This window comes from Myxocyprinus asiaticus, chromosome 29, assembly GCF_019703515.2.
Source record: "Myxocyprinus asiaticus isolate MX2 ecotype Aquarium Trade chromosome 29, UBuf_Myxa_2, whole genome shotgun sequence".
In the NCBI taxonomy this organism is placed as follows: Eukaryota; Metazoa; Chordata; class Actinopteri; order Cypriniformes; family Catostomidae; genus Myxocyprinus; species Myxocyprinus asiaticus.
Window position 1 is genome coordinate 21378179 of NC_059372.1, and position 19039 is coordinate 21397217.

Below are 19039 nucleotides of genomic sequence, written 5' to 3' on the forward strand. Positions count from 1 at the left end.
TTAAAGAGGAACAGAGCCGACAACCAAGTGTTTCAGTCAGAGGGCCAGAGATGGGGTGGAAAATTATATATATGACTAAATTATGACTGTTTTTGGGCCAGACCTTTTTTTTTAAAGTGGACCTCAGGTAAAATAATACAATTGGGGGAAAAAACAGTATGTCATGGCTCATTTAAATTTATTGCAACTGCCATTTCATGTTGTTTTTACAAGTTTTTTGTCTTGCATCAGAAGTGCTAAACATTAATCATTGTGTACATTAAATATCTTGAGGATTGTGACTGGTTTAGGTTTGTTGCTTTGGTAGTTGTGTGGTTATTAAATGTGGTGCTTATGTTCTCTTCCCCACAGTGCTGAATCATGACATCCCTCACATCTTTGCCATGACTCTGTTTGAGGAGTTCATCTACTGGACCGACTGGGAGACCAAGTCCATCAACAGAGCTCACAAAACCCTTGGCACCAACAAGACTGTGCTGATCAGCACTTTACACCGACCCATGGACATACACATCTACCATCCATCCAGACAGCCTGAGGGTGAGAAGACACACACATGCTGTCACATACAGTAGAAATGTTATTCTAGTGTTTGATGTTTCTAAACATTATCTCCTTTGATATCTTTTGATTTCAGTGTCAGGCCACCCGTGTCAGGAGGATAATGGTGGCTGCAGTAATCTGTGTCTGCTCTCTCCTGGAGGGGGATACAAGTGTGCCTGCCCCACAAACTTCTACCTGGCTGCTGATGGAAAGCAATGCTTATCCAACTGTACTGCCAGCCAGGTGTGTATATGTGGGCTTTTTCAGGGTAGGTGTTGCCTAGTGGTCAAAGACTTTGCAGCACGGCTGCAGGTTCGAACCGTGCCAGGAGCGATGTTGGGGCCACTGTACCCTTGTGCAAAGCTCTTTTAGAAAGACCGTCCCTGTAACTTGGGGTCTTCTATGGCAATGTTGCATAGACTGTCCTAACCAGGTGTGACAGAAGTAGTTATTTGTATGTCCCCAATGAAAGTGAAAATGTTGAGCGACGTGACACAATAACAGCAAATGGCAATACCCAGCGTGGCTCAACAAAAATACAAACTAAGCAATCGGCAAAATGTTCTGTTGCTTGTCAATCATGCCTGGTTAGGACAAAAAAATCAGATGTACATGAAATTTATAGCTTTCTAGGCACATTTAACGGACACGTTTTTGATAGGTGACTTTTGATTCATTACATAATGCTGTGTTGTGACTCACAAGCTTTAAAAATGCCTGTCTGCTTTTCTTTCAGTTTGTCTGCAAGAATGATAAGTGTATTCCCTTCTGGTGGAAGTGTGATACCGAGGATGACTGTGGAGACCGCTCGGATGAACCTGCTGATTGTCGTCAGTATATGGGCTTTTAACTGATGAGAGATATTCACCATGGATACTTTCAAAGTAGATTATATTCTCACACTCTGTGTTGTTGGGTTTCAGCTGAGTTTAAATGCAGACCGGGTCAGTTCCAGTGTGGCACAGGTCTCTGCACTAACCCGGCTTACATCTGTGATGGAGATAATGACTGCCAGGACAACTCTGATGAGGCCAACTGTGGTATGATGTCTAACCGATAGTTACCTTTCCCACAACTTTCACATAGTGTGTAGTATGGGGTGGAAATCATAAGGAAGTTAATGGTTCTGATTTTGATTCTGATTTTGAATGGTTCTCATTCTTCAAAGGCTCAATGATTATTTTACTTTACTTACCTATGAGTGAAAAGGAAGTTTGAGATTGATTTGTGAGTAGTTTAACTAATTTCGTTTTAATTCATTAAAAAGAACTGGTTCAAAAGAGTCATTTATTTGTGAATCAGGCTACATTGTTCGCACTTCATCCAATGAAAAGATACAATCAGAAAGATTTGTTCACAAATCACAAATGAGAGAATTTTAGTATGGTGTTCAGTCTGCAGAAGAACGCATTAGTTCCAAGAACCATTAACTGCACTGAACATCATAAAATTATTCAGTTCCAGATTTTAAAAAATAAGAAGAAGAGCTGGTTCTCCCTTCCGATTGTAGTTAAACTGGAGCCCTTATTTGAAGATTTAGGACATTTGGTTGATAAATATTTGTATACTATTTTCTATGAATACTATTTTTTTCCCTTGTTCAGACATCCATGTTTGCCTGCCAAGCCAGTTTAAGTGCTCCCATCCCAGTCGCTGTATCCCTGGAATCTTGCGCTGTAATGGTCAGAGCAATTGCGGCCAGGGTGAAGATGAGAAGGACTGTCGTGAGTGCTTACTCTTGTATCTCTCCCAAAAAATCATCAAGCTCTGTTTTACAGGCTGTTTTCTTTTCTTTCTTTTTTTTTCTCCCCAATTTGGAATGCCCAATTCCCAATGCGCTCTCTAAGTCCTCGTGGTGGCGTAGTGACTCGCCTCAATCTGTGTGGCGTAGGACGAATCTCAGTTGCCTCCGTGTCTGAGACGGTCTTATCACGTGGCTTGTTGAGCGCATTACCGCGGAGACCTAGCGTGAGTGGAGGCTTAACGCTATTCTCCGCGGCATCCACGCACAACTCACCACGCGCCCCACCAAGAGCGAGAACCACATTATAGCGACCACAAGGAGGTTACCCCATGTGACTCCACCCTCCCTAGCAACCGGGCCAATTTGGTTGCTTAGGAGACCTGGCTGGAGTCACTCAGCACGCCCTGGATTCGAACTCGCGACTCCAGGGGTGGTAGTCAGCATCAATACCCTTACAGGCTGTTTTTTGGTATTTGGTGAGTTGGAGTGTTGAGCTGATTGGCAGTTTTGTTGGTCTTTTGTGTTGTAGCTGAGGTGACCTGTGCTCCAAACCAGTTCCAGTGTGCCATCACTAAACTCTGTATACCACGGGTCTGGGTCTGTGATAGAGACTACGACTGTGTGGATGGCTCCGATGAACCAGCCAACTGCAGTAAGGAAACGACAAACATGCACATGAACAGTTTTACCCAAAATGGGTCTGTTAAACTCCAAAATGATAAAATAGGCACCATAAAAGTATCATAATAGTGGTCCATACAAAGTGTGTGGTATATCCATCCTATGACGCCATTTGGTTGCTTGTCAGACCATAATTTAAGATGTTAATACAATGATAATCTAATACTTTGATCCAAATCCGATGATGTATTAGCCATGTACGTTACTGTCAAGCTCCAAAAATGACCATTAAAGTAGAACATATGACTTTATTCAAATTCTCTTGAAGACCGACAACAGCTTTGTGAATCAAAAAAGGCTGTGTTGTATTTACTTATTAATAGTCTGCATGTGCAGCACTTTTCAGTGAATGTGTGCTGCTCTGTAGACAGGCACTCATTGCACACGTGGGGCTATCATGGTGTGCTGCTGCTTTCAGAGTGGCTCACAATATGTGTGCGCTACACGAATATCTAAGATCGGAGTAGGGATGCACGATGATAACCTGGAAAATCCAAATATTATCACGCTGATAATGGAATTACCGCCTATATTTTCACCGATAGTTATTTCACCGGTTTATTTGCTTGCAGCTGAGAATCTCTTGACTGCCTGCAGCTTCTTTCCTTCAGGCAGGGACTCGGGCAGCCACATGTGACAGTGTGCGTGCGCATACACAGCGTGTCTGCAAGTAAAAGCCAAGCTCATGTTGCTCTGTGAAGATTATTTAAACATCTCTGCACCTTGTTACATTGGGCTGGTTTTAGTCATCTGCTGTAAGTAACGACATGCCATTTCCCATATTCTGTTTGTTTCATGAGGCAATAAATGAAAATGCGACAAAAACATGTATGTATGTTACTTTGGGGCAATCATTTTTGCTTATTACTTATGAAACATAAACCGACTGTGGGAAATAGCACATTGTTACTTACAGAACAGCACTGTGATTTAAAACAAGTCCAAACACAACCTAACAAGGTACATATATCTTGAAATAATTCTCACAGAGTGACTCAGGATAGATAAAAACATTAGTTTGTGAGTGAAATGAATGTGCTTGTTGTATTTTACCAGTTGAGACATTTCTAATGTTATGACTCAATATGTATGATGTTACCTATTCCCATTATGATTGTTGTGATCACATTTCATAAGTTATACAATGGAACTGTCAAAGATGAGCGCTATAACAAGCATCTGTGAATGAGTGCATAAGCACAATGCAAACACATACATAACGCACACAAACCACCGCTGCACTTGCAGTGTGACTGCTAGAATTAATATTACACCGTGTATACAGAGTTTAGGGTTAGTATTTGTGTTTTGTAGTTTAATGTTCGTTACAAGCTGTTTATTGCCTCATTTTGGTTTAATGCATTATTACAGCTGTTTAAAGTTAATTATTCTCTCTCTGTTAGCAAGTCATCAGGAATACTGTAAACACTCATATAAATTGGGACCATGCAGTTTATGCAAGTGTATTGTCATTTATTTGCCATTCAAAACAGCATACATCTGTAATATAGGCACATTTCTGGTTCATTTTACATTCGCAAAACCTTAAATAGCAGCAAGTTCAAATTCCAAGCTTTTATATGACACATTTTTTAAATAAGCTTTTCACCATACAATGAATTAGCTAGCAGTTCCAGGTTAAAGGATGAAAAACTAACACTTTATATACAGTTGAAGTCAGAAGTTTACATACACTTAGGTTGAAGTCATTAAAACTCATTGTTTGGCAAGTCGTTTAGGACATCTACTTTGTTCATGACACAAGTCATTTTTCCAACAATTGTTTACAGACAGATTGTTTCACTTTTAATGGATGATATCACAATTCCAGTGGGTCAGAAGTTTACATGCAATAAGTTAACTGTGCCTTTAAGCAGCTTGGAAAATTCCATAAAATTATGTTAAGCCTTTAGGCAATTAGCCAGTTGGCTTCTGATAGGAGGTGTACTGAATTGGAGGTGTACCTGTGGATGTGTTTTAAGGCCTACCTTCAAACTCCGTGCCTCTTTGCTTGACATCATGGGAAAATCAAAAGGAATCAGCCAAGACCTCAGAAAAACAATTGTGGGCCACTACAAGTCTGGTTCATCCTTGGGAGCAATTTCCAAATGCCTGAAGGTACTGTGTTCATCTGTACAAACAATAGTACCCAAGTATAAACACCATGGAACCACGCAGCCATCATACCGCTCAGGAAGGTGACACATTCTGTCTCCTAGGGATGAATGTAGTTTGGGGCGAAAAGTGCAAATCAATTCCAGAACAACAGCAAAGGACCTTGTGAAGATGCTGGAGGAAACGGGTTGACAAGTAGTTATATCCACAGTAAACCGAGTCCTATATCGACATCAGCAAGGAAGAAGCAATTGGCTAATTGGAGGTGTACCTGTGGATGTATTTTAAGGTAGACAAGTATCTATATCCACAGTAAAACAAGTCCTATATCGACATAACCTGAAAGGCTGCTCAGCAAGGAAGAAGCCACTGCTCCAGAACCGCCATATAAAAGCCAGACTACAGTTTGCATGTGCACATGGGGACAAAGATCTTACTTTTTGGAGAAATGTCCTCTGGTCTGATGAAACAGAAATTGAACTGTTTGGCCATAATGACCATCGTTATGTTTGGAGGAAAAAGGATGAGGCTTGCAAGCCGAAGAACACCATCCCAACCGTGAAGCATGGGGGTGGCAGCATCATGTTGTGAGGGTGCTTTGCTGCAGGAGGGACTGGTGCACTTCACAAAATAGATGGCATCATGAGGAAGGAAAATTATGTGGCTATATTGAAGCAACATCTCAAGACATCAGCCAGGAAGTTAAAGCTCGGTTGCAAATGGGTCTTCCAAATGGACAGTGACCCCAAGCATACCTCCAAAGTTGTGGCAAAATGGCTTGACAACAAAGTCATGGTACTGGAGTGACCATCACAAAGCCCTGACCTCAATCTGATAGAAAATTTGTGGGCAGAATTGAAAAAGCACGTGCAAGCAAGGAGGCCTACAAACCTGACTCAGTTACACCAGTTCTGTCTGGAGGAATGGGCCAAAATTCCAGCAACTTATTGTGAGAAGCTTGTGGAAGGCTACCCAAAACATTTGACCCAAGTTAAACAATTTAAAGGCAATGCTACCAAATACTAACAGTGTATGTAAATTTCTGACCCACTGGGAATGTGATGATAGAAATAAAAGCTGAAATAAATCACTCTCTCTACTATTATTCTGACATTGCACATTCTTAAAATAAAGTAGTGATCCAAACTGACCTAAGACAGGGAATGTTTTCTACGATTAAATGTCAGGAATTATGAAAAACTGAGTTTAAATGTATTTGGCTAAGGTGTATGTAAACTTCTGACTTCAACTGTATATGTATATATAGGTTATTGGTATTGTTATCGGCCACAGTGAGCTGTAAATTATTGGTTATCGGTATCTGCACAGAAATTCCATATCGGTGCATCCTTAGATTGGAGCATTTCACCAGATTTTGATTAAGAAGCATATTAAACTACTGTGAACTAGGCTAAATACACACTCAATGGACTTCCTGGAGTGTTCCACCAAATAAAAGCCTGAGTGTTTTGACATTAAAGGTGCACTCAGTAACTTTTGTGTCATCTTGGACTTACACTGACACCTACTGTAGCGGCTTGGATGCAGCATCATTTAAAATCAATAGGTTTCAGTTTAAGATGCCATTGTAGAAAGTTTGTATTCACAGTCAGCCATGATTACTTTAATCAATGAGGGAAAGTGTCAGCTAACAGGACGGTTACTGATATTATGCGAGTAGTATTTGGCTGATCATGTGATTCTAACATGGCAGCCCCCATGTGCGGATCTTCTCCATGTACAATAAAACAGCTTTTAGAAGGTTACTGATATGACTGGAATCTTAATTTTAATATGAGTGGTCATGATTTCCTACATATATTCATTTTAATGTGAGGGGTCATGATTTCCTACATATATTGCAAAATTACAATTCATGTCTATAGGAGTTAAACTTTTTTAATGAGGAAAAAATTACTGAGTGCACCTTTAAGAAGGCACTACTGAATATATATTTCTATTGTATAATATCATTCTAAAAGTTAATGAATAATAATAATTATTATTATTTTTATTAGTTTACAAATTACAGCAATATTTAAGTTAACTGGGTTCCAAAAAATAATTGTGTGAATGAAAAGTGAACTTGTATCCTATTAAAATTAAGTGAACACAAAAGAGATCTGAATCCTTTTGAAGTCCAGATACAAGTTAAAAAATTGTGCAAAGAGAACTGACTTCTTGTCAGAGTGAGACAAAGGGACCCAAGAGCAGAACAGTTCAAAGGATTTATTTACAATAATAAGTATACGTAGTTACTGAGTAAGAGTCCTCCGTGGAAGCTCAGCTGATACGCAGCAAACTGGAAGGTAATCATACACCCGACACATGGGCAGAGAAGTATCCTTTGTGGATGCTCAGCTGACATGCAGCATATTGGAAGGTAACCACACACCCGACATGTGGGCAACAAACAGATACACAAGACAGGACCAGCTAGGCAGAGAGAGTGAGGTTAGTTACTTCACATCAAACAATAATACTCAAACACTCAGTCTGAGTACACTGAGCAATATTTAACATTCAACATTTAACTACATTTAACAATCCAGCAAATGAGGGATTAACATAGGCATGAACAAACAAGGGGCAGGTGCTGCTCGCAGCTGAAAGTTGGCATGATTAGCGTTCCCATGGAAACAATCAGGGTTCCCATGGAAATGCTGATTCCATGTGTCAGCGGCACCTGAAACACATGAGGGATGTCAACACGCTTGGAACAAAACAAACAGGGAACGATGATGCCACGGTCCTCTTCAGATAAAACCCAACCTGACAAGGTGACAGGACCACGACATCACCGGAGAGTGCACAGCAATAACTCCCTCACAGCTGATACTAACAACCGGACCTGTGCGCTCACACAAATAACGTACACGAAACACAAGACAGACGGGACGATAATGCCACTGTCCCGTCAGACAGAAACACAACCTGAAAAGGTGACAGGACCGTGACACTTTTTTTCTACTGAAGACTTTCACTGGAATTACTGGTAATTTTGCTGCTGCATTATCCAGTAGATTAGTTAACAAAAAATGTCTTAATATGCTACAGATTTACATATATTGAAATAATGTGTAGTTAGAGGTTTGTGTTTCTTTTCATATAAAAGAGTACCCCCAATTAGTTCCACACAGTGAGGTATAGATATTCTAAAATTATTAAGAAAAAAAAACCTCTGGTATTGGATTGGTATAGGCTGATACAGAGAGTTCAGGTATCGGAATCAGATCGGGAGAGAAAAAGTGGTATCGGTGCATCCCTAAAATGTACTACAGAATTTGTATGTACTAAAAATGGCACATTGACAGTATTTGATGCCATAAATGGCAATTGTCAAGTCTTGTGACCCAATATAAGATTCAAGAGCTACAGTGAAGGGTAAGATTTTTTTTTTAGTAAATAAATTTGTTGGTTTTTTTATAGCTCAGATGAAGTGTGGTGTGGATGAGTTCCGCTGTAAGGACTCAGGCCGCTGCATCCCATCTCGCTGGATGTGTGACGGAGAGGGCGACTGCGGTGATTCCTCAGATGAGCCCAAAGAGGAGTGTGGTACGACTGCCCATCCCTTCACTTTCTGCATTTACTCTTTCATTAATTTCAAATGTTGCCTTCTCAAGAAATATAATAATAAATGTTATTTATTTTATTTCCTCATTGTTCTTTGGCACAGACGAGAGGACGTGTGAGCCGTACCAATTTCGCTGTAAGAATAACCGCTGTGTGCCCGGTCGCTGGCAGTGTGACTATGACAACGACTGTGGAGACAACTCAGACGAGGAGAAGTGTGGTAGGTATCTCAGCTGCCAGAGTGACCCAGTTAAAGAATTCACCCATTTATGGTTAAAGAATTTGATATTAAGCTTGGCTCTCGAAAAATGTACCTATGTGGTAAGGAAGAAGTCCACTGAATTTCAGGATATATGGGAGGTGTTTCTGGACTGTGTTAAAAATGGAGATATCGAAGAAGCTATAGATGTGTGAAGTTATGGAGTATGTACTTAAATCAACATAAGGAATGTATAATATTTAATGTCAAAGCAGCTTTGGAGGGGGAAGGGGAGAAGAAATGTTCAGTTAAGTAGGTTTTCAATGTGTAAATTGTAAAAACTCAATAAAGATATGTTATTAAAAAAAAAATTCACCCAAAAATTAACATTTTGTTGTTTACTCACTCTCATGTTGTTCCAAACACATATGACTTATTTTCTTCTATGGAACTCGTGAGGAAGTGTTTGGCACTGTTAGCCTCAGTCACCAGTCACTTTCACTGCATCATTTTCCTATACAATGAAAGTGACTGAGACTATCATTCTGCCTAACAATTCCTCTTGTGTTCCATAGAAGAAAGATAGTTTTGGGGGAACTATCCCTTTAAGCACAACTGTTGACCTGTTGACACCTAAGACTGCATGAAAGAACATAGCCAGTTGCAGGACTCGAGTTGTTGACTTTACAGTAGTTGTGCACATTACGTGTGTCTATTGGGAGGTATAGTGGGTATTGTTTTGTCCTATGTCATGGTTCACTCACATGTTGCTCACTGCTGCATCTCACTTCATGTTGTCTTTATTCTTCATTTCACACTGACCCATTGGCCTGACACAGAGGTAGGTCTCTCCCTCCTCCAAACCACCTATCCCAGCTCGTCTCCTCCCTGTCTCTTCTCATTTCCCCACCCCATTTCCCCACCCCATGTATCTATTTGTGTTTGCATTAAAAAGTTGCAAATTGCAGCTTCTGCCCTCTAGTGGTGAAGTAGTTGAGTTCAATTTTCTGCTGTTGAAAAGTAAAACGTGTCTGCGTTTTAATCTTGAATAAAGATTTACTTGATTTTGTTGTCCCAAATTAAAATGTCTGTAATGATTCTGAATTAATTAACAGGGTTCCCATGGTTATATAAAACAAATTATAAAATTATGAAATTTCAGTCATGGAAAAGTCATGGAAATTAATAAAGCTATAAAGGAATATTCCGGGTTTAATATAAGTTAAGCTCAATCGACAGCATTTGTGGCATAATGTTAATTACCACAAAATAAATCATTTAAACTCATCCCTTGTTTATCTAAAATTTTAGTTTTAGTAAGTCAGTTGCAATGGAAGTTAATGACAAATAAAATACACACTGTTTCAAAAGTATAGCCGCACGATGTAAACATTACATATGTTAGTGTGATTTTAGTGTGAGAAAATCACTTAATAACCATGTCTGTTGAAATACTGGGATAACAGGTTGTCATGACAATGAAGTTAAAATATTGGATAAAACTTATACAGATAAGTGATTTTATCATGTTTGCGTCTTGTGGCTATACTTTGAAAGAGTGTGTATTTTAACGTTTATGCACTGGCCCCATTCACCTCCATTGTAAGTGCCTTACTGTAACTTATACACAGCTGTACAAATATTTAATTGGCTAGAAATTGCTCTTGGTAATTCCAGTGCAATTTTTAAAAATCCCTTTCCAGTATGAACTTCATGAACCTAAAGGAATATTCCGGGCTTAATACAAGTTATGCTCAATCGACAGCATTTGTGGCATAATATTGATTTCCACAAAAATAGATTTTGACTTGCCCCTCCTTTTCTTAAAAAAAAAAAATGTTTTATTTTAAATATATTATTTTATTATATTTTATATATATATATATATATATATATATATATATATATATATATATATATATATATATATATAAGTATAGCCACAAGACTTTATTACACTATGATTTAAGTGTAATAAAATCACTTAACACTTTCTGTGTAAAGTTGTTGCCATGACAATGTTATGTCTACAAACCCTAAAACGCCTGTAAAAATGATTTAGCCTAAACAACTTCACGGCTCAAATAATACATGAGTTTTAAAAGAAGAATTAATGTATGTGCTTTAATACATTTATAAGCTTCACATTTCTGCCTTTAAACCCTCCAAAAATTGGCCCCATTCACTTCCATTGTAAGTGTCTCACGATTTGTGCTTTTTTTTTTTTTTTTAAAGAAAAGGAGGGACGAGTCGAAATACATTTTTGTGGTAATCAACATTATGCCACAGACGCTGTCGATTGTGCTTAACTTGTTTTGAACCCAGAATAATCATTTAAAAAGTCTTAAAAAGACTGAAAAATCTTGGAAATTCATTGAAGAATAGAAGTTGGAACCCTGAATTAAGAACTGCATATGTGTTTGTGTATTTTCTCACTCTCTAAGCTGACCTATGGCCCTTGTCTTTAAATTTTACCCTTTATTTTCTAGATGTTGCCTTATAGTCATATTTAATATGCTCTGTGGCACATATTTTTCTCTTCAAATGAACATTTTGCTTCCCCTTTCTCTCTCACTCTGTTTCGCTCTCTCAGTGCCGCGTAAGTGCTCAGAGAGTGAGTTTGCCTGCACTAATGGACGTTGTATTGCTGGGAGGTGGAAGTGTGATGGAGATCATGACTGTTCAGATGGATCGGATGAGGTACCTGCTGCATGTCCACTTTTAAAATCATGTTGAGCATAGCCATATGTCTAATAACAACAATAATCAAGACACGGTTTAATTAAAGCTTGTAATGTTCTGTGTGTGTTTGTGTATGTGTGTGTGTGTGTGTGTGTGTGCTTCAGCACGGCTGTGATCTGAAGTGTGAAGAGGATCAGTTCCAGTGTAAGAACGGGCACTGCATTCCGCTTCGCTGGCGCTGTGATGCTGATGCTGACTGCATTGATGGCAGTGACGAAGAGAGCTGTGACATATCTGGTGAGTTATATGTCTGTTGTGTTAATCAGTTTGTCCTGTGTCCTTTTATAAAACATAATAGATTAAAATCCGGAGATAATTTTTTATTGTAAGAGATGTCTCACAGTCCTACTTTCTACCTCTCCATTTCTCTCTATCCATCTCTTTAAGTGGTGCGGCACTGCCCCCATGATGAGTTCCAGTGTAATAACACTCTGTGTAAGCCGTTGTCCTGGAAGTGTGATGGGGAGGATGACTGTGGTGATAACTCTGATGAGAACCCTGATGAGTGCAGTAAGAACACATTTTTTAAGTCGTGTCACATGTGGATTCTAGAGGCAAAAAAAACTTTGTTAATGCCACAACGATTCTTTCTTTCTCTAATTTAGGAAACTTCCAGTGCCCGCCCACTAGAACTTTCCGTTGTATGAATAATCGTGTGTGTCTCTGGACTGGAAAGCGCTGTGATGGTGTGAACAACTGCGGGGACAATTCAGATGAGGCCAACTGTGGTGAGTTTTGTGCTCTAAGGCAGGGATTTTCAAACTTCTTGATGCCAAGGACCCCCAAATATGATGATCCCCTTGCAAGGGACCCCCTATTTGCAAGTGTATCTGTCTGCAACCTGCAAGATGACAAGGAACACCCACTATACGACACGCCCACTCCAAGTAACACCCCCCAATCATAAAGCGATTCTTTTGGCTAAAAGAACAATTTAAATCCTATGCAATCGCTGTATGATTCATGTTGTCTTAACTGTGTAAATATAACAAAGAAGAACTTTGAATGATATGTCACGCATCATATTATTAAACTGAAGACATAAATGGTAAAATAAAAAATTTCTCTGTACTGTTTTCTCCAGTTAGCTCACAAGCTAGCCGGTTAGCCTATTAGCTTAGCATAATGCTGGCAACTTCTCTTCGTTTTCATCACATTTCTCCTCACTGTCGCCACCTAGTGATATGACGGTATGATTGTATTTAAAATAACTTTCACAATTTCACAGACTTTTTTTATTTTTTTAATCTTTGAGGTTAGGGTTAGGTTTAGGCCTAGGTATAGTTGTAGGGTTGCTGCAGGACTCCAAATAAACACAACAAACAGTGTATGAATTTGACATCCAACTGCTGCAAGACTCAAGCGTTTCACTGGTTATTGAAAGGGGCAATAACTTGTAGTGGGTGTGTCTTGTACTTGTCTTGCTGGAAGTAGACAGACCCTTCTCCCTATTTGAGAAAAAATAGTACATCTGATATAATAAAGAGATGCTGTTTGCAAAATTAAATTTTTACATTTTTTGTAAGTGCCATTGTACTAAAGCAAAATTAATTAAGATTTTATATAAAAAATGTTTACTTTTCATTAAGTGTGTCTTTTTTTCCATTATAGTAATGCAAGATGTTTAAACCTGAAGTGAAACATTTTCAGTTAAAATCAAATTTATGTGTATAGGCCTTTTCACTATATATATATATATATATATATATAATTTTTTTTTCATAACTATGAAATTCTATGCAGGTTTGTTTTTATTTCTTACTGTTTAAATCTATGGCTGTCAATGGAATAATCACTGTTAATCCCATTGTTTTATTATGAAACAGTAATCATTATTTATTTATTTAAATAATGTCACTTTTTTTCTCTCTCTCTCTGAAATTCTTGAAAACCCCTGCTCTAAGCAGCTTCAGTAAATGTGTATTTGTTTTGAGTGGTTGTTTACATGACCTATGTGTCATTATGTTTGTACAGGAGACCACACGACCACATGCCATAAAGACCAGTTCCAGTGCAACAATGGCAAATGCATTAATGCCAACCTGCGTTGCAATTTCTTCAATGACTGTGAGGATTACGGCTCAGACGAGATTGGATGCAAGACAGGTGGGACAGTGGCGTACAGTTTTAATGTACATGTTTTTTATATCAATTAGACAATGATATTTTGAGCTGTTTGGAAAGAGTCTGTTTCTTTTAATAGTCATATTCAAATACACTGCCTGGCCAAAAAATAATAGATTAGAATAATTAGTGTCATATACTTTATTATTTAGTTGGACCGCTTTTAGCTTTGATTATGGTGCGCATTCGTCGTGGCATTTATTTCCATCCAGAGTTGCATACATTTTTGGCCGAGATCTTGTATTGATGACGGGAGAGTCGAACCACTCCTTAAAGTCTTCTCCAGCACATCCCAAACACGTTCAATGGGGTTAAGGTCAGGACTCTGTGGTGGCCAATTCATGTGTGAAAATGATTCCTCATACTCCCTGAACCACTCTTTCACAATTTGAGCCCGATGAATCTTGGCATTGTCGCCCTGGAATATACCCATGCTGTCAGGGAAGATAAAATCCATTGATGGGATAACCTGGTCATTCAGTACATTCAGGTAGTCAGCTGACTTCATTTTATTGCCGCATAATGTTGCTGAGACTAGACCTGACCAACTGAAGCAACTCCAGATCATAACACTGCCTCCAGGGGCTTTACAGTGGGCACTATGCATGAAGGGTGCATCACTTCATGCGCTTCCCTTCTTACCCTGACACACACATTGCTTTGAAATAAGGTGAATCTGTACTCATCAGACCACATGACCTTTTTCCATTGCTTCACAGTCCAATCTTTATTCTCCCTAGCAAATTGATGTAGTTTTTTCTGATTAGCCTCACTAACAAGTGGCTTTCTTGTGGCCACACAGCTGTTTAGACCCAATCCTGTAAGTTCTCATCACATTGTGCATGTGGAAATGCTCTCACATTCACTATTAAATATAGCCGTGAGTTCTACTGTCAATTCTTTTAAATGTGATTTCACCAAGCGTTTTTGTGATCTCCGATCACGATCATTCAAAAAAAAATTCCGACCACATTTCTTCCACGAAGCTGACGGCTCTCCACTATCCTTCCAGGTTTTAATAATGTATTTGACAACCCAATTCCAGTGATTTCAGCAAACTTCTTAGTTGTTTTCTTTGCTTGATGCAGGCCAATAATTTGCCCCTTCTGAAACACAGGAACATCTTTTCCATGACCACGGGATACGTCTTCTGACTTGGTTGTTTAAGAAATTAGAAGCTACACACTGCATCAGTTAAAGAATTGTTGCCAGCTGCAACATATTAATCACTGCAATAATGATCCAATCATAGGATCTTAAGTATCTGCTTATTTAAATCTAAGCGGTTTTTGGCCAGGCAGTGTAGTTGCCAGTGCCAGTCTGTCAGGGGCTGTTGTTTTATAGTCTATAAGCTGGTAGACACTGATTATGTAACCTAAGGAAATTGTTAAAAAAAAAAAATGCTGAATTTTTTACAAAATGGTTTGTGACTAAAAACATCATAAAGATGGTGACTGCATTTTTAAACATCAAGGTAGATTCCAGTCCTCTATGCCTTTTATTTTACCAGATGTTATGAGCTACAGCATGCAGGTTGGAAATAAGTAAGGGATAATGTATATAGTTAGCCAGTCATTATCAAGCCAAGCACAATGAAGTATTCCAGATTGCTGTGTAATAAGTATGAATATTTAAATTCCTGTGATGTATTTGGAATAGTCACCTAACCTAAACTTTGTTGATGTGTGTAGACACCATGCTGAATGACTGTAGGAGTAACAAATCTCTGTGTGGAGATGGCAGTGAGGCTCACTGTGTGACTAATGGCACAGATACCTTCTGCTCCTGCAAACCAGGATTCCAGAAAGTTGGACGCAACATCTGTGAAGGTATTGCACTGCGATCTTGAAAGGAGCTAAAGTTATGTCAGAGATTGTTTTTGACTGGTGCAATGTGCATATGAAAGTTTCATAAACTGCCATACTCTCTTTTCAGATAAGAATGAGTGCAAGCAGTTTGGCATCTGTTCTCACATCTGTAACAACACAAAGGGCTCCTACAAGTGCAGTTGCCACAAATACTTCACCAGGATTAACGACACATGCAAGGCTGACAGTACATGCTGTTTTTATTCTTAAAATCATTGTCTCTCTTAATGTCGACTAGTCCAAGATTCCCACAAGTCATGGAAATCTCTATATTAGGAATGCACTGGTGATGAGGTAAAATTATCCAAAACACTTTGAAAACAGCTAACTTTGACTTCTAAGACATTGATATGGTATCCATTAAGGCTGCCCGATTGATTGAGTTAAGATTTAAATCGTAATATGGTCTTCGCTGCCCTTCCAAACCTCTGGTTATGGAGTTTTTTCAATTTATTGACTCATTTATTCTCACGCAGCACGTTACTGGCTCATGACATGATCATGGTCATACTCTTGATCTTGTTTTATCTTTTGGTCTTCCCATCTACAGTGTTGAAATTACTGAGTTTTGTCTGTCTGATCATAATCCTGTTGTTTTTAATGTTGCACTACCATGTCCGATTCCAAAATCAAATTTCTCTGGGTCATATTCGCGTTCTGTAACCTCTTTTACAGCCAGACATTTCTCTGAGGTATTCTCTGCTTCTCCTCTATTGTGCACTGTGAAGATACTTCATCCAAGTCTAGGCACAGAGGAAATGGTCACTCTTTTTAACAATACCTGTACTTGCGTTTTAGACTCTGTTTGCTCTTTTTAAAACTAGAAAACCGAAACTAAGGCTAAACTAAGCCTTGGTTAAATAATAACACACGTGCTCTCAGACAGAAATGTAAGAAAGCAGAGCGTAAATGGAAAAAAGACAGACTGCAAGTGTCTCCCTAGTGCTTTCTCTAATATCACTAGCAATCTAGCGACCCTGTCATTAAATGTTCACCCCTTTGCTAAAAACTTGGGAGTGATCTTTGACACGGATCTAAATTTTGAAAAACAAATAAGTGCTGTGGTGAAGGGCAGCTTTTTCCAACTTCCAACACCATTTCTCTCATTTAAGGACTTGGAGATAGTTATTCATGCCTTCATCTCATCCAGACTTGACTATTGTAATGCACTGTACATGGATTTGCTCCTACGCGTCACATTTTAAAATCATGTCTGAAGATGGATCTATGTTCTTTGGCTTTTGTATGAATGTATATTGTATTGTTTTTTGTTTTTAATGTTAATCTTGTTTTTTATTTCCCCTTAATTCATTGTTTTATTTGCCCATGTACAGCACTTTGGTATACACTTGTTGTTTTTAAATGTGCTCTATAAATAAACTGACATATATATAATACACACCGATCAGCCACAACATTAAAACCACCTGCCTAATATTGTGTAGGTCCCCCTCGTGCAGCCAAAACAGTGCCAACCCGCATCTCAGAATTGCATTCTGAGATACTATTCTTCTCATCATAATTGTACAGAGTGGTTATCTGAGTTACCATACACTTTGTCAGTTCGAACCAGTCTGGCCATTCTCTGTTGACCTCTCATCAACAAGGTGTTAATATCCGCAGAACTACCGCTCACTGGAAATTTTTTGTTTTGGCACCATTCTGAGTAAATTCTGTTGAGTGTGAAAATCCCAGGAGATCAGCAGTTACAGAAATACTCAAACCAGCCCGTCTGGCACCAACAAACATCCATGCGATTATCTAATCAGCCAATCGTGTGGCAGCAGTGCAGTGCATAAAATCATGCAGATATGGGTCAGGAGCTTCAGTTAATGTTCACATCAACCATTAGAATGGAGAAAAAATGTGATCTCAGTGATTTGGACTGTGGCATGATTGTTGGTGCCAGACAGGCTGGTTTGAGTATTTCTGAAACTGCTAATCTCCTGAGATTTTCACACACAACAGTCTCTAGAATTTACTCAGAATGGTGCCAAAAACAAAAAACATCCAGTAAGCGGCAGTTCTGTGGACGGTAATGCCTTGTTGATGAGAGAGATCAGCAGAGAATGTCCAGACTGGTTCGAACTGATAAAGTCTACGGTAACTCCGATAACCGCTCTGTACAATTGTGATGAATGCTATTCTGAGATGTGGGTTGGCGCTGTTTTGGCGGCATGAAGGGGACCTACACAATATTAGGCATATATATATATATATATATATATATATATATATATATATATATATATATATATATATATATATATATATATATATATATACACTACCGTTCAAAAGTTTAGGGTCACTCATTCTTTATTTTTTTCACATTTTAGAATAATAGTAAAGTCATCACAACTATGGAATAATAGAAATGGAAATATGGAATTATTTTGTGACTAAAAAAATCCCCCCAAAAATTACAACTATGTTATATTTTAGCATCTTCAGTGTAGTCACCCTTTGCCTAGAATTTGCAGACATGTACTCTTGACATTTTCTCAAACAACTTCTTGAGGTATCACCCTGGGATGCTTTTTAAACAGTATTGAAGGAGTTCCCATCTATATGCTGGGCACTTAGTGGCTGCTTTTCTTAATTATTCGGTCATCCATTTTAAAAACCTTTTTTTTAAATAAAATTTTAGTTTTGTAATTAAATAAATATGTTGGCACAATTATATTTTTGTCTACAAAACTAATTTCAAACATTTAAGCATATGCCCTCAGATCAAAAGATTTTTAAGATCATGAGAAACATTTCAGGCGAGTGACCCCAAACTTTTGAACGGTAGTGTGTATGTGTATATATTTATATATATATATATATATATATATATATATATATATGCAGGTGCATCTCAATAAATTAGAATGTCGTGGAAAAGTTCATTTATTTCAGTAATTCAACTCAAATTGTGAAACTCGTGTATCAAATAAATTGAATGCACACAGATTGAAGTAGTTTAAGTCTTTGGTTCTTTTAATTGTGATGATTTTGGCTCACATTTAACAAAAACCCACCAATTCACTATCTCAAAAAATTAGAATACATCATAAGACCAATAAAAAAAAACATTTTTAGTGAATTGTTGGCCTTCTGGAAAGTATGTTCATTTACTGTATATGTACTCAATACTTGGTAGGGGCTCCTTTTGCTTTAATTACTGCCTCAATTCGGCGTGGCATGGAGGTGATCAGTTTGTCGCACTGCTGAGGTGGTATGGAAGCCCAGGTTTCTTTGACAGTGGCCTTCAGCTCATCTGCATTTTTTGGTCTCTTGTTTCTCATTTTCCTCTTGACAATACCCCATAGATTCTCTATGGGGTTCAGGTCTGGTGAGTTTGCTGGCCAGTCAAGCACACCAACACCATGGTCATTTAACCAACTTTTGGTGCTTTTGGCAGTGTGGGCAAGTGCCAAATCCTGCTGGAAAATGAAATCAGCA

General features: G+C 38.4%; 1 protein-coding gene across 1 annotated transcript in view; it reads left to right on the forward strand.

Annotated features, from left to right (window-relative positions):
* Positions 1–19039, forward strand: part of LOC127419590 (low-density lipoprotein receptor-related protein 1-like) — a 220280-nt gene that overhangs the window by 175991 nt on the left and 25250 nt on the right. Inside the window, exons 61-75 of the mRNA XM_051661097.1 lie at positions 352–540; positions 638–786; positions 1280–1373; positions 1467–1583; positions 2148–2267; positions 2817–2939; positions 8513–8638; positions 8760–8876; positions 11449–11555; positions 11702–11834; positions 11985–12107; positions 12203–12325; positions 13572–13703; positions 15413–15550; positions 15657–15776. Of these exons, the coding sequence (XP_051517057.1) occupies positions 352–540; positions 638–786; positions 1280–1373; positions 1467–1583; positions 2148–2267; positions 2817–2939; positions 8513–8638; positions 8760–8876; positions 11449–11555; positions 11702–11834; positions 11985–12107; positions 12203–12325; positions 13572–13703; positions 15413–15550; positions 15657–15776 (1911 nt within the window). The remainder of the gene's footprint in view (positions 1–351; positions 541–637; positions 787–1279; positions 1374–1466; positions 1584–2147; positions 2268–2816; positions 2940–8512; positions 8639–8759; positions 8877–11448; positions 11556–11701; positions 11835–11984; positions 12108–12202; positions 12326–13571; positions 13704–15412; positions 15551–15656; positions 15777–19039) is intronic.